This window comes from Agelaius phoeniceus, chromosome 7, assembly GCF_051311805.1.
Source record: "Agelaius phoeniceus isolate bAgePho1 chromosome 7, bAgePho1.hap1, whole genome shotgun sequence".
NCBI lineage: Eukaryota > Metazoa > Chordata > Aves > Passeriformes > Icteridae > Agelaius > Agelaius phoeniceus.
The window spans coordinates 31,216,324-31,231,451 of record NC_135271.1 but is presented as its reverse complement, the minus strand read 5'-3'; the positions used below and the strand labels follow the sequence as shown (position 1 = coordinate 31,231,451).

Here is a 15,128-nt window from a genome sequence, read left to right as displayed (position 1 = left end):
AATGTTACAGATGTGTTCTGACCATCAGAATTTACACCATGCATGTGATGATTGAGTTCTTTGTCATTAATTCCGTCTTTCATCCTGATATCTAATTGTATCAGAATGAACAGTAAAATCCTCATTATTTATCATGGGATGCTGTGCAAGACAGGAGACCTATTTAACCTACACACATATCCCTAGTGCCCAGCATTTACTTTCTGCAGAGGGACAGCTATATATAGTCCTGAAGATAAGGTTATTTCTACCCTGTGAGTCCTGCTGAATTAGGACTGAAAACAGAAATGCTGTTGGCAAAGCTGTCACAGTTTTTTAGTTCACTTTTGTGAATTAGTGACCTGCAGCAGTGGGGGTTGGGCAGGCCTGCAAGTGGAAAGCAGGGAAGTGTCAGAGAAGCAGGCACATTCCTGCATCTTATTACAAATGTAGTTTATGAAATGTCTTCTCCACCTCTTGGCTGCATGTAACTGACCAGTGCCTGCCACAGCTACATGTGGTACAGAGGTAGAAGGAACACTCAGATACTGAGCATTTTAAGCAGCTAAAATAATCTCAGAGATTATTTTTCCTTCCTTGACTGGAAAGTTTCTGGCCTAGATGATCCTGCTTGTCAGTGTCTGTCCTCCCATTTCTCTAAGCAGGGGGAGTCCACCCATTTGAGGTCATGGTCTTGATTTCATTAATCTTGCATCATGAAGAAACCTTGTAATGTAAGTAATCAGGTAAGTATGCAGAATCAAAAAAAAAAGTCTCAGAACCTAGACACCTCATTCTCCCTGCTTAAGAGAGAGAATGCTCCCTCCTTTCAAGAGGATATGACCTTACTCTTTCCTTTCTTCCTCTGGGAAATTTCCACTCTGGAACCTCAGCTGAACCATTCTAGAACCTCTCTATCTTTGAGGGCAGTCTGGTAACTGTATTTTCTGGGACTGGGATGAGAGTATCTTAGCATTTTAGGATGACCTGGAGTCTGGTTCAAGACCCTGGAAAGTTCTTTTATCCTAATAGCAGAGTCCTGGAAAGATCCTCACCGCCAGACAGCAGGTACTTGTGCAAGGAGTGAAATAATATGTCGAGGGCAGGGGAGATTGGTCCAGAGCTGTGAGAGGAGCAGGTGATGGGGAAAGCACCCTGATGAGACAGAGAGTGGCAGGGAGATAGGGACCAGAGGAGTGGCAGTGAGGGCTTTACCTAACAGATAACAGTTGAACAGCACAGGGACTTTATATCACTGTTACCCAGAGGCTGTTGTGTGAATTCCCCAGCTCTAATGTAGTCTAATATACACAGTCATTATTTCTTCCAAATATTAACCTATGTGTCTTCCATGCATGTAGGTATTAAATAGGTGTTTGAAGTCTGGTTGGACATTGGGGTTATGAGACAAAATTACTTCCAGCAATATACTTCTAGCAGATAAGAAATCACAAGAAAATGTAGCATTTACAAAATGTACTAATTGAAAAAAATCAAATAATGCTGGTGATAAATCATAGTGTAACTAAGATGTGAGAGTTGCAGCTACTTGATTTCTTTCTCTTTAAAGAAAGTACTTGGGGTCAAATAGTTCATAATAGATCAAATGAAAGAGAATTTCTGAAAGAAAGAACTGCTGCTGCTCTACTTAGATTTTGCTGCGATAGTGAGTGATGTTAGTAATTATTTTTCTATTTTTGAGCACACAGAAGACTCAGACCACCACTGCAGTTCTTATGAAATCTGTTTCTTTCCACTTATTCATTAGTAAATATTAGCTCATGAATGCTGATAAATATCTCTCCTTCTGAGCCATCTGATTCGCTCCTTGTGAAATGGCTGTTTACACTGTCGAGACCCAGCAATTCCAACAATGTTATCATCCGAGTGCAAGCAGCCAGTGAATTTTTAGAGGCTGCCTCAGATGGGCCTGTGTGGATGGGAGGCTGCTCTTATCCTCTGCTAATAAATGCTTCATCTTTGCTTGTAATTGTGGCAGAATGGAAATGGTGCTTAGGAGCCTGGCTGTGAGATTGCAGCAAATGGCTGCAACCTATGTTTAATGTAGTGACGCTAATGAATTCTGAGAATTAATTTTCTGCTAAGAAAGCGTGATGGAAGATACTAGAATTTCCAATTAGATAATGGATTGACTTTCATCAAGGCAAACCTACAATTTTTGTTTCTTTTTTCAATCTCCGCTTGCTTAGCCTTTCTATTATTTTAGATCAAAAAAATAGACTAAATGTGATACTTTCATCATACCTTATTTGAAACAAATCTTGTAGTAGATTTTCTAGTCAATTTGCTCCATTCAAACTAATGCACCACCTTTTATTTTTTTTTAAATTTCCACGAGCCAGACAATTTGGCTGAATTTGCAGGTGCAGCACATTTACTGGTTTTATGAATAATTGCAATATGGTTGATGTTTGACAGTGTCTGAGCTAACTGTCCAAACTGGTTTTAAATGAATGCTCAGATGAGAAGCTGAAGATGTTTTTGTTTTCTTTTTTCCTCAGAAGCAAATCCTTCATTAATAGGGCTTTTTATGTTGTATTTCACTTGTACAACGCATTGATTTCAGAGTATTTTGTGATGAGGGAAATTGTAAAAACTGTTTTGTTACTGTACTCTTCCAAATGTTGACATTACTGAATGTTTATTACTTTATGATTTCTTTTTTTCTGGCATATATGTTGGATACATCTTCTTCCTGAATTTACTGGCAAGTTTGAACTCAGACACTCATATAGTTAACTTTTCCACACATTATAATTCTATGTCAGAGTGCAGGTCATTAGAAAATGTTGTGATAATTCTCACCTTTGTGCAGGCTTTAGAATTGTAAGAGCTGATATTCTATATTTGTTTTTTTCTGAAGAGCATTATAGTGTCAATACAGCTTCTAGTAGGGGATGATGACACCTTATTGAACACCTGCAGTGACACCAGCAGTCTGATGCATCATTTTTCATTAGCACTTAGGTGGTGGCCCAAGAATTTTTATTTTACAGATGATATTTACTAAGAACAGCAGCAGCAGCAGGCATTCATGTTGCACTAAAAGCAACACAGTTGAACTGACAGTGTGTAGAAGCAGAATATCAATAGGCCTTTCCTACATAGAGAGGAATAAGGACAAAGGAATATGCTCTGAGAAACATAAGGGCTATGTTTTCAGTGTCACATGACAGCTTTCCATCCTACATTCCATCACAGCAAGCCTGGTGAGACATCAAATTGGCGCTGAATATTTGAGTACAGACTGAGCCCTCAGTACCTACAGTGACTAAGCTGCAAGCTGTTTACTGCATTTGAAACCTAGCAAGGGCTAATTTCTAGAAGTGACTGTGTCAAAACTTCTGCTGTTTAGAGGCAAACGAGGGTGTGTGCCTCATACACTTCAATTCCCTATGGCCAACCTGCTCTTTCTGCTGCTGTGTTTTTGTGACACTAGTGCTAGGAACTTGCCATTTGACTTGATGGATTAAACCAACTCCAGTGGAAATGTTCATTCTCCTGTTAGTCTCTTCCCTGAAGCTGAAGTACTCGCAGATGAAGCTACAGACATGAATTGAAGCAGCTCTCCCTCAGCCTTGCACAGCTGTTAGTTACTAGCTCTCTGCTTTGGTGTGTCATCTCGTTAACCAACTGAAAGGACTCTGTTCTTCCCATGCAGGCACAGACTTGGCACAAGAAGAGGTGTGCTCTGTCTGAGCTTGGAACAGAGAGAGTTTGATCACAGAATCATGTTGATGTGTCTTGTGTCATTAACTTAGTCATCCTGCAATTTAACAAAGTTTTGGTCGTGTTTCAAGCGAAATCCTACGTGAACACAGACTGCAGCAATATCGTACTGCCAGAGGATGAAGGCTGCATTTAGATGAAACAATAGATAAACATTGGTTTTGCAAAGGGGAAGCATGCATGCAAAGTGAATGGTCAGTGGGGGATTGGTAGGATTATGGACAGAAGCAGAGATAATCTGAAAGATCTCCAAGACCACCTCCTTCACAGAATTAACCTGTGCTCATTAAAACATCTTCCAGATCTAAAAGCTCACATTTCAGGCATGCTAGAGAGAAGCTAAGAACTTTTTTCTCCAAAATGTCTCTTCTTGTTAGGCTTCCACAATGAGTGCAGTATCCTGGACATTTTGATGTCTCACCTAGGGGCCATGTATATAGAAAAACTCTCATGCAACTTCTGCATCCTGTCTGTAGAGTGGTTTTGTGAGTGTTCAGAGCTCAGAGAATTCATATTAATAACTGCAGGCCACCAGGTCTAAGATTTGCATGTTCTTCACACTTTTGATAAACACAAGATGTCCTGTCTGGAACTGTGTAATTTTTTGAAGATAATCCATTTAAACTGAAAAGCTAGTGCCTTTTGTGATAGGACAAGAGGTAATGGTTTTAAGCAAAAAGAGAGTGGATTCAGACTATATCTCAGAAGGACGTTTTTTGGGTTGAGGTGGAATACTGACAGAGCTTGGTAGATGCCCCATCCCTGGAAAGAATCAAGGTCAAGTTGAACAGGGTTCTGAGCAACAGTTCATGTCCCTGTGCATTGCAGGGGGTTTGAGCTACATGACCTTGAAAGGTCCCTTCCAACACAAGCTATCCATGATCCTATGATGAAGATTCACTTGGATTCAGTTATAGTACTGAAAAACTCTAGATGAAATCAAATTTAACAAGAACATTTATTTATTAACAATAAAACATAAATACTGTAAAATTGGAATCATTGATAGAATGGTAAAAATCATGAGTGCATGAGCTTTTTCAGACTGAAATCTCCACTTCAGGTACTTGTCATCAATCTGTGAATTTGTATAATGCATAGCACTTATTGTTTTGTTCTCGTTTCCTCTGTCTTCCTGATTAATGTTGTCTTTCTTTTCAAATGCTTTTTTCCTTTTTCTCAGGAAACATGAATTTAAACAGGATTGGCATAGATTGTATTGTCTGTGTGGGTGTATTGACTTTTAAAACTCCCAGATTACAAAAAAGAGAAGGGGTAGGGAGATTGTCAGAACCTGTTCAAGGCTAATGATGGATCTTTTCCTGGAGGGGAAGGACTGGTATTTATAGCCTTGTGCCCAGAGGGGTGGAGATAAAGCAGGTGGTGTTGCTTTAGTGTTTCTATCAGGAGGCTACAGTTCCAGCCTATCGCAAAATTCACCAAAACAGTTCCAAAACTGGTAACACATTTTACAGACTTTCTTTTCTGGAATAGATGTACAGAACAGGTTAGTAAAATGATTTTCAGGAACCTAAAGTATTAAAGTTATGTTCAAATATATTTCCAGGATCATTTTAAGACCAGACTTTAGTCTTCAGTAAAGTCTTTGAGGTGAGGCTAAACTTTAATAACTTGCTAATGTGTTTGGTAGTATTTGAAATCAATTAATGTGTATGATTTTTTGTAATATAGTTTAAATTTTGTACATTGTTACTTTTATTACTAGAATATAAATTCTAAAAGGTATTGAAGTTTCACTGAACTTTTGGCTAAAATAATAGTCTTGATTTGTGGTATTTGGCCCTGCAAGGGAAGTACTTAGGTACTTATTCAGCAAATATGAAAGGAAATTGTAAAGTATGTAATATGAATGCATCTCATCAAATAAATTCATCTTGAGCTATAATTTGCTAAAATTATAGATACCAGAAGGGAGGTATATACTGAATTGCAGCACTTCTTTTTCACATTCTCAAATAATACCAATATCATTATTATTTGAGCAAGATGAATAGAATGATTTAATATTATTAATTAGAGGATACTTGAAAGCAGTCTTATCCTGTTGGATCATTCTTGTGTTTGAATGGTATTATTTCAGCTTTATTATGCAGAAAATAATTCAGCTTGAATGATGGCTTCTCCAAACTTAAATCTCAATTATATAAATTAGTATGGTACTTTATTTCTTCACTCATTACTAGTTCACCTGTACTGCACCAGTTCACAGAAAGAACTTTGGTACCATTTAATTCTGACTGATTCCTTTCTCTTCCAGACTGAATTGTGCAAGTTTGCAGAATTTTCTGTGATTCTTATGCTAACACTCATCATTGCGATATACAATATCTGCCCATTGCATTCATTTTAAAACCAAAGCTGTATGTCAGATCTTTTTGAGCAGTGTTGTACCACAGGTTTCAGTTGGGATTTTCAGTAGGCTGAAATCCTACAGTTCATGGTCAACCTCTCATCAGAGAAGAGATAGAAAATTAAAATGAAGTATTGTCTATTCCTCTTAATTTTTATGTCTATTAACTGTACAGCTCTTACAGGATACAATGTCATTTTTTTCCTTTTATCTAGTGACAGTTAAAAAGAGAGATAAAATAAGCTCAACTTTTTAGCCTTTATACTAGTATTCTTGTGGAGTGCATTCACTTAGCTAAGTATTTTATGCCAGATTTATTGCAGTATGGAAGAGTCTTGTAACATATTGAGGAACTCAAATTTGTGGAAAAAGAAAACAGAGTGACAGCCACAGAGTAAGCTGACTCAATTCATGCTGTAATGATAACATCATTGTCTGAGACCCCGACTTCTCTGTTACAGGTGTCTAATCAAAGACTTTGAGCAGCGTCCTTCGGTCACCCATCTTTTGGAACATCCGTTTATTAAGCAAGTGCACGGTAAAGACATGTCTTTGCAAAAACAGCTGGCTGAGCTCATCCAAGAACAGCAGCAGCTAGGCTCCATAGCCAAAACAAGGTACTGTACAAGGGCCTGTATGTAGCAATATTTATGCTGCAGCCCTCCTTCCCCACACTTATACTGGAAGCACAAATTGAAACTTTGGATGTGACTTTTACTGTTTCAAATTATCACATTAATGTGTTGAATGCCAATATAATTAGCAACAAGTGCTGCTTGCCTTGTGAATGTAAGAGTCGTGTTGTCCCTTTGATACATTTTAAAGCTAGTTTAATCAGCCATAATGCAACTTTCTTTGCCTTTCTTTCACCCACTGAACTCTGTTCTATAGTTGTTCTCATTTGGCTCAATCAGAAGGGTGTTGTTAATTCCAGAATGTTCTGATTTGTGGAAATATATGTTGGCACAAACCATAGAATCATACTTTGGTAACAGATCTTTAAAAATACAACTGTGAGCATTCAAGTGACTACTAGAAAAAGTTAAGAAAAGAAAATTTTTAAGTTTGCTGTTTTATTAAATCCTATTAGTAAGAAGGCTGTTCAGTACTGAAAGTAGTTTTGCCTGTATTTAATAGTAACTTCTATTTTTCCATTCAGCCCAATAATTAATTTTAAAATGTGCTTAAAAAGCAACGCATGTTTATCGGCAGGAGTGGCATCTTTTGAGGCTGACTGTAAATGTGTCTTAGTTTAGTTGTTGTCCAGAGGGTGGCAGAATTTCACTGTTTCAAAAGAGAATTAATGCAAATGAACATATTGTCCCAAGCTCAGCAATCATTCTGTAATATGAAATTCTAGAGTTAGATAAGCTCTGGCCCATTATTATAAATAACCACCGACTTATGTTGATGAAGTAAATTAGATGTTATGATTTAGAAGTCATAAACGTGTATATACTTATATTCCAGAAATCTCTGTAGCTGAAATGCTAAAGGCCCAAAAAAAAAAAATGTACAAGTTAAAGTAAGGGAATGATTGTTAAGTATAGTTTCAAGGTGGAGCTGACTTGTGTGGGTGGTGAGGTTTTTTTTGTTTGGTTTCGTGGGGTGTGTGTGTTTGTTCTTGTTGGTTTCTTTGTTTGTTTTCTAGGAAAACACACCTGGGAATGCTCACTGTGGGTGGGAGTTATGCCAGCATTACAGTAGAAGTTACAGCTTTATCTCATTTCCTAAGATTCCTTCCCCATATAGCACCTGACAGATCACGTTGCCTACAGCTATGGCATGGCTGGCCCAAGAGTATAAGAATTTTTCCAGCTGTTGACCTGATTGCACATTTAGACAGAGTGAAATGATCCTTGTGCTAAGAGAAGCTCAGAAATGGATTTGTCATGGTATTCCAATACATTCTTCTGGGATTGAGCTCCATAATGTGGAGTGACAAAGAACCAAGACCACGCCAGCATTTCTTTCCTCAAGCCTTTTCATGTATTAACTGGGTATGCTCTGACAGACAAGGTACTGCACATTAGACATGACTGGACTGTAAGAAGGATTTTGCTTCCCAGCACCCTAATATGAATCAGTGCTCATCTAAGAAAGTTCAGCTCCTTGTCTGTCCTGTCACCATCTAACCCAGCTTAAATACTTTATTTTCAAACAAAAATCTTTCTGATTGTTTTAGCATTATACTATGGTATCCTTACTTCTGTGAAGCACCTGCCCACTGTGATGGGGTTGAGAGCATGCTCAGTGAGGACAAAAATCTACTTACTGTTTACCTCTGAAATCTACAACATATTGTTCAGTGTGATATTCTAAAGATTTTAAGCTTGATCAAATTGGTACAAATTTAATGAGATAGCAAAAGTACATCCCTGCAAAATATTAAGTCCGTGGGCCAGACAGTTGATGCTGGACTAGAAACATGAGATTATTACAAAAGAACCAACCACTACGAGCATCTAATTAGAATTTTCCCCAGAGGATTGGCATAGCCTCATAACAGTAAAAAACTTGGCTCTGTAATAGGGCTATTGTACCCCCTAGAAAAATTTTTACCCATTAAAGGCCTTTAAAACCTTTGTAATGCATCTACAACATAATTTTCAATACAAAATTTGACATGCAGAAGAACATATGACCAGATGGTACTGTAAAAAATTTACTGGCATTCATTTGTTATGATCTGTAGAAGTCATCTGAATGTATAGTCACCACTTCAAAGTAAATAAGGCCACTTCAAATCCATGTTAGGTAAAACTTTTCTATTACAACATTGAACATAGTGCATGTTTTTTGCTAGGCTTAACTTCAGTACATTTCTTCAGACCTCTGAACTAAAGGGGCTCTTTCTTGACCTTGAGCTCAAAGAAGTCTGTTAACACACATTTGTTGCTATCACCACTTTGTTGCTGATGAACATACTGTTGTTACTTTTCCATGAAGCAACTTACTAGAAAATTTTATATTCCGATTTCCTTAGTTTAAAAATTATTAATAAAAATAAAATGCTTATGCTGGTAAAAGACCACTTTTAAAATTAACATTAACATTAACAATTCATCCTGTCTTTTTACTGAAAAGGATACTCTTTGAAACTTTTCCACTAGTTCTGTTTTTCCCTAAATCATTTTCATTGGTGAGGTGCAGATATCTTTGATCCTTATGCAAATAGGTGTTTTTAGAAAACCCAGCTGGAATATCCCTCTTTCCACACTTGTAAGGAGGGAGAATATTCTTTTTTTCATCTATTGGCATCTTTTACACTGAAATTCTTGTGTTTTGGCATTTCAGCGTTAGCTTTCCACTCCTGCATTGCCTGTGTCTTACACTCTCATGAGGAAAAACTTGGTGAGAAAGTCTAATGTCACAGCTGTGTAAAGATAAGCCCTGGGTCTTTTCTTTCTTATCCATATCCCTTTTATAAGCTATCAGTTAACTGTATTCGTTTTCTAACAATACCAAAGCATAAATTGCTAATTAGCATCAATGCGCTGTCCATTAACAGCTTTGACATAGTAACAATTATATGAAGTTTAATTCTAAGAAATTTATTCAGTGTTAAGTAGTCCACTAGCTCTATTTTTATAGAAGTTCTTCAATCCTTGAAAAATAAGGGTTAGTACATCAGAATGTTGCTTCACATGTAGTCATTCCAGCCATGCAGAATTTTTCTTCCCCATCTATTCTAAAGTCAAATACAGAATTCTTTTTTAACACATGGATACTGATTTCTAGGTCATTGTGGAGTCACAGCAGTCTTATTCCTATCAATATGTAGCTGCCTCTAGGCAGGAAGCATTTCTTAAAATCAGGGAGGATGCTTTCACAGGATCTCACTCAGTTTTTTCCTATTTTTCCTTCTTTTTTTTTTTTTACTTTCATGCTTCTGTATTCACACAAATACTATAAGGTGGTTGTTCACATAGTGTCCTTATGCATAGAAACATTGTGAGAACAAGAAATATCATTCATTCCTAAAGACTTGTACCTCATGTAGCATAAAATTGGAGAACGGAGGAAAAAAGAAGGAATTTAGGTACAGCAAGGTACATTGCTGAACCTCAATGTTCTGTGCCAGCAGAACAAGCAAACATTGGTCAGGAATGATAAGCAGAACTATAAATATGTTTTTGTTACAAAAATAATAATGAAGTGTTGATATACTCAGTGTGTCTGAGTGTGATTAATAATGTATTCTCTAGGTAAGAAGGGTACACAAGTCAGTCTTACCACAAACTTGCTGTACTTCAGGGGTAGGTTCCTCAAGAATTCATGTGATTGCTTGTCATTAAAATGCCAAGAATGTTTAGGCACCTCCTGAATTTAATACAATATCATAGTAATGGTTGTGTTCTGTTCCTGAGTCTCACTCTGATTTGCTGTGTAATCTCTGTTCTATCACTTGTCCTCAATATTTCTCTGTTCCTTTCACTTATGAAATGGTTATTAATAGTTTTACTTAATGTATCATACCTATGGAAAAGAGCAGTTTGCTGAGGCAAGAACTTTGTCTTGTTCTATAAAGCCATACTGTACTGTACTGTTAGGTTGCTGCAAACCTGGTAATGAGGAGAAACATGTATAATGCCTGGAGCTCTAGCCATTTTTATATTCATTCTTCCTGCCCTAGAGCCTGGGGAATGCTTTGGGAAGGCTCTAAGCAGAGATATGTTACAAATTATGGCTATTATTCATTCTCATTTAACAGTAAACATTTTCTTTGTGGAGATTATATTGTTGTTAAATAATGTTTGAGTGTGTTTGATAATCCATTAAGGGAGGTTATGAGAGAGCTGCTCACTTTCCAAATACACCTTTTGATCTCTTGAACTTATTAGTGTGGTTGGTTGTTTTTTTGATTCATAGTACAAGGGATTCCAATATACAGCCTGCTTAAGGAGAAAGTCAGAAGAGATTTAGTGTGTTTCCTAACATTGCTAAATTTTAAATGACTCTTTGTGCTGTCTACACTGGCAAAATGCACTACAAAAAGTGAGTGTACTCTCTGGTGTTTGCTTATAAACATCAAATATTTTCCCCATATTTTTGTCCTCGTCAGGACTTTATCTCAAGCTGGCAAAGCCAGCAGCTGCTTCAGTGTTGAAAAAGTTGAAAAACAGATGTAAAAACTTTCAAAGCCTTTTAAGCTAGGAATTATACCAAGTTCCATAAATAATGTTTAAAAATACAATGGAGCTTGTCATGGAGACATTTAAAAGGGAAGCTCACTTGGAACCCTGGTATTCTGTCTGTTGTCCCAGCCCTTCCTTGCATAAATTATGATGATAAAATCTTGTGTCCTTTAGGAAAACTTTCTCCGAAAAAAGTAACCCTTCCATTTTATTCCATAAAAAAAACAAACAAAAAAAAAACCAAAACAACCTCTTTCATGGCTTGTGAGTAGAACTAATGGAAAACTCTAGAATTTTAAATCTTTAACTGAAGGCCTTGAAAAGGACCATCAGCAAAAGGAAATGAAATTAAAATGTTCTGTTTTTTTCTTTTCCCATTTGAATGTACCACAATTAAGACATTATCTACTTGTGCTCAGTCTTAAAATAACAGATTGCTCTGTCCAGAATAGCACATAGGAGAAAATCTAAAAAAGAAATGTCATAACAGTACATGAGATGGAGAAATTCAAGTGTAGTAACAGATCTATTAGCTACCTTTTTACTGTGGTGGGGAAGCAGAACATGAGGGAGGAAAATACCTGATTAAAAGCTTAGAACTAGAGACAGGGAAGAAGAGTCTTCACAGAATGCACTCTAAAACTTTTGCTCTTGGTAATATTCTTTGAAGCTGTCTTTCAAAATTTTAGATATTGTGGGTTTCTCTGTGGCATTTGGCTGTTCCTTCAGAGGAGGTAATGTGGAGCATCTGTATGAATTGCAGTAGATAAATCTATATTAATTTTGAAGTAATAAAATATTTAATAATCACCATTTGACATCTACATTTATTCAGTTAGCTCTGTCTGTCAAATGTTGCTGGAGGTGAGGTTGAGAAAAAACAGGGTCCTCTGTATTTCCTCAATAACCTAATGTTATTAACCTAACATTAAAAGTTATATAATGATTTGATGTTTGACAGTTAATGTTGATCAAGCATTGAATAGTTTGGGTTTTATGGTTCAAAGTGGCAGCTTCCCAGTTATCAGCAGGTTTAAAGAGGCCAGCTTCAGACATGGCTCATTCTTCTCTTGGATGTTTTCCTGCAGAATAAGTATCTTATGCTCCTGTCTGTAAATAGGTTTCTTCATAGGAATCAGAAAAGACTTACTAACCTCTGGTTTCAGTTTTTAAAAGCATGAAAATCTTCAACACTTGCATGAAGATGGTTTTAAACAAGCTTAAGGTAGACTATTAATAAGGAGTTCAGAGATTACAGGTTTGGATGATTCTGGGTCAGTGTGCTACTGCTGGGTCACCATTTAGAGGTTTGTTTCTGTAGTGGGGAACAGACACTTGTGAAACCTTGCATTTTGAAGGGAAAAAAGCAAATCTGTACTTCGAGAAGAATCAAACTTGAAGAAGCCTTGGGAAAAAAGTAGAAAAGGGGAAAAAAAAAAGAGCATTTAATGTTTGAGAAGGGCAGGAATATTCAGGCTACCTTGTCAGATATTAGAATGACAGTACCATGTCTTGGCAGCTTCCCCCTTCTCGTGAACCAGCTGGATTGCAGCAGCAGTCCAAGGAAGTAATTCTTACTAGCAGATATCAAGCTTCTCTGCCAGCTCACATTTCGTTGTGAAAGCAATTAACAGCAAGGAACTTGATTGCATCCAGCCAGTAATTTTCTTTGGACTCAGAGATAATAACAGAAACAGAACAAAAAATAGTTCTCTGATGCTATACACAATGTAATTTAAGGCAATTCTTCCAGCCTTCTTCTATATGAATATTAGGCAAATGAGCTTAAAACTCCTTTTTCTCCCTTTTAATATATTTTTTAAAAATCTCAAAGCTCCTGTAGCCCCCCAGAAGTGATCCTGTTCTGAGTATAGTGCATGTGTTTTTTACTGGAGGTTGTAAAATATAGCTGTAGTATTTATATTGTAATTAAGGCTGTGTTGGTGTCTCTATTATGACCTTACTTCAGCAAATTACTTCAGGCTGAAACTTGATGTAAAGGAGCAAAATTTAGTCTTTGCAATGCATGGAAAGTAGTCTGTGTATCTCTGTGTGGCAGTATCACACTGTCCCTTTTTTGTTTTTCATTGTATTGAGTATTTTTCTTGTAAATCTCAGGAATTAATTTTAAAATTGGCAATAATCTAAAGAAGACCAAATACAGAAATTGTACCTTTGTGAATCCTAGAAACAAACAGTAAACATAAGTGCTTAACTGCACCAAGAGGCCAAAGTAAAGGCCACTTGCAAGGCCCTAAAGATGTGAGGGGTGGAGGAGCGAGATTAGGGAAGAAACTTCCCAAAGAAGGCAAAAATTCTTGGTCTGTGTTGCTTTGTTGCTTAGGTTGGACCTGCCAGCAAAATGATTTTTTGATCTAGAAGTCAGTGTGATCCAGCTAGCTTTTCTTTCCCCATCCCTTGGTAGCAGGATAGAGGAGTGTACAGCTATTTACAGTGTACTTCTACTACTCTAACTGGTTACTTTCTTTCAAACTATATCTTTACCACCAGTAGAACAAATGAATGCTTCCTGCCTTTTCATGAAATGGTTCTCTCAAGGGAGAAATGCTTCTTGCCTTTTGCTCCTCCTACAAAAACTGCCCCTTCCAGCTACTCCTGCATGATCAAATGGTAACAGGAGGGTGCTTCAGAGCATAGAGCCCTTTTCAACAGACAGGGCTCAGCACTAGATTTCTGGAATCAATCTAATGCTGATCTTCAGGTCTCTTCTGACCCAAACCATCCTGTGATGCTCTAATAAAGTTAGGTACCTTGAGTGACTGGCCCTTTGCAGCCTTTATGGCAGTTGTTTTGTTTTGTGAAGAGACTGCATCTTGCAGGGATTGCTTCAGAAAATTACTGTAAGCTTAGGGAAGATAACATAACATCTTTGGTTTCCCTTTTGCTTAGAGTTTGTACTTTTTATATATTGCCAGAAAGGAAAGGTAACTGAAAAAATGGCTGATAATTCTACTTTATTGTAGAATTATCTAATTCTCTAATATATTTATTATTAATGCAATAAATATACTGATAGTTATTTCCCCAATTAAGAGTTTTTCCTTCTGCTTTTTAAGAATTTTTAACGTATTTATTAAAAGCAGATTGTCTTTCTGGTGCAAAATTGTGGAAATAATTAAAGGTTACTGTCTGGTTTTTTCCTTCCCACTCTATCAATGCACTGGAGGACATAGGGTCAGTAGAAAACTGATGAGGCCAGCAGGAGATTGGAAGCTAATGTGATGTTATGCTCCTAATATCCTCTTCTTAATCATGTACTTAGGAAAATGAGTTCAGTGCTGGAAAATATTTACACAAAGGTATATGTGTTTTACTTATATTTAATGCAGACTGGTTTCCTTATATATTTACATAGTTTTAAAAGGAACCCTTTCCAATAAAAAAAAAATGATTGGTTTATCACTAAAGGTGAACAAACAGCAGGAGTTTAATACACAATCAGATCACAGATTAGGTTACAAAGCCATTCTTCAATTAGACATGCTTAGGTTTGAATGTGCCCTCTTCTCCCTCCTCCTTGCACCTCTGGTAGATGTGTCCATACTTGCAGTTTGTTGCAATTCAGTATTGTGGCTATGATGCTTTGCTCCAGGAAGAAAAAGCTTCACAGATGAGTTATGTTAGCTAAAATGTCTAGCCATTGCTTTGTTAGTTACATCTTCATGAAGTAAAGCAACTTTTAAAATATTTCCTTCATTTATAGACTGAAGGGTGCTCCCATCTCTAACTGATTTACATTGCTTACAACATTATTTTTCTATGCAGTAAAATAAGAGCTTGAATTCTGGTTTGAAAGGGAAACAACACTTTAAAACCCTAGTAGTACATCATGCATTCTAACTCCTTTGAGGAGTTGACTTGTCAGCAAA

The 15,128-nt window shown here is 36.9% G+C and overlaps 1 protein-coding gene across 6 annotated transcripts in view; it reads left to right on the top strand.

Annotated features, from left to right (window-relative positions):
- MYO3B (myosin IIIB) overlaps positions 1-15,128 on the top strand; it is a 211,785-nt gene that overhangs the window by 73,339 nt on the left and 123,318 nt on the right. For all 6 annotated transcript variants that reach the window (XM_077181419.1, XM_077181420.1, XM_077181421.1 and 3 more), the window contains one exon: positions 6,562-6,717. In XM_077181419.1, the coding sequence (XP_077037534.1) occupies positions 6,562-6,717 (156 nt within the window). The remainder of the gene's footprint in view (positions 1-6,561; positions 6,718-15,128) is intronic.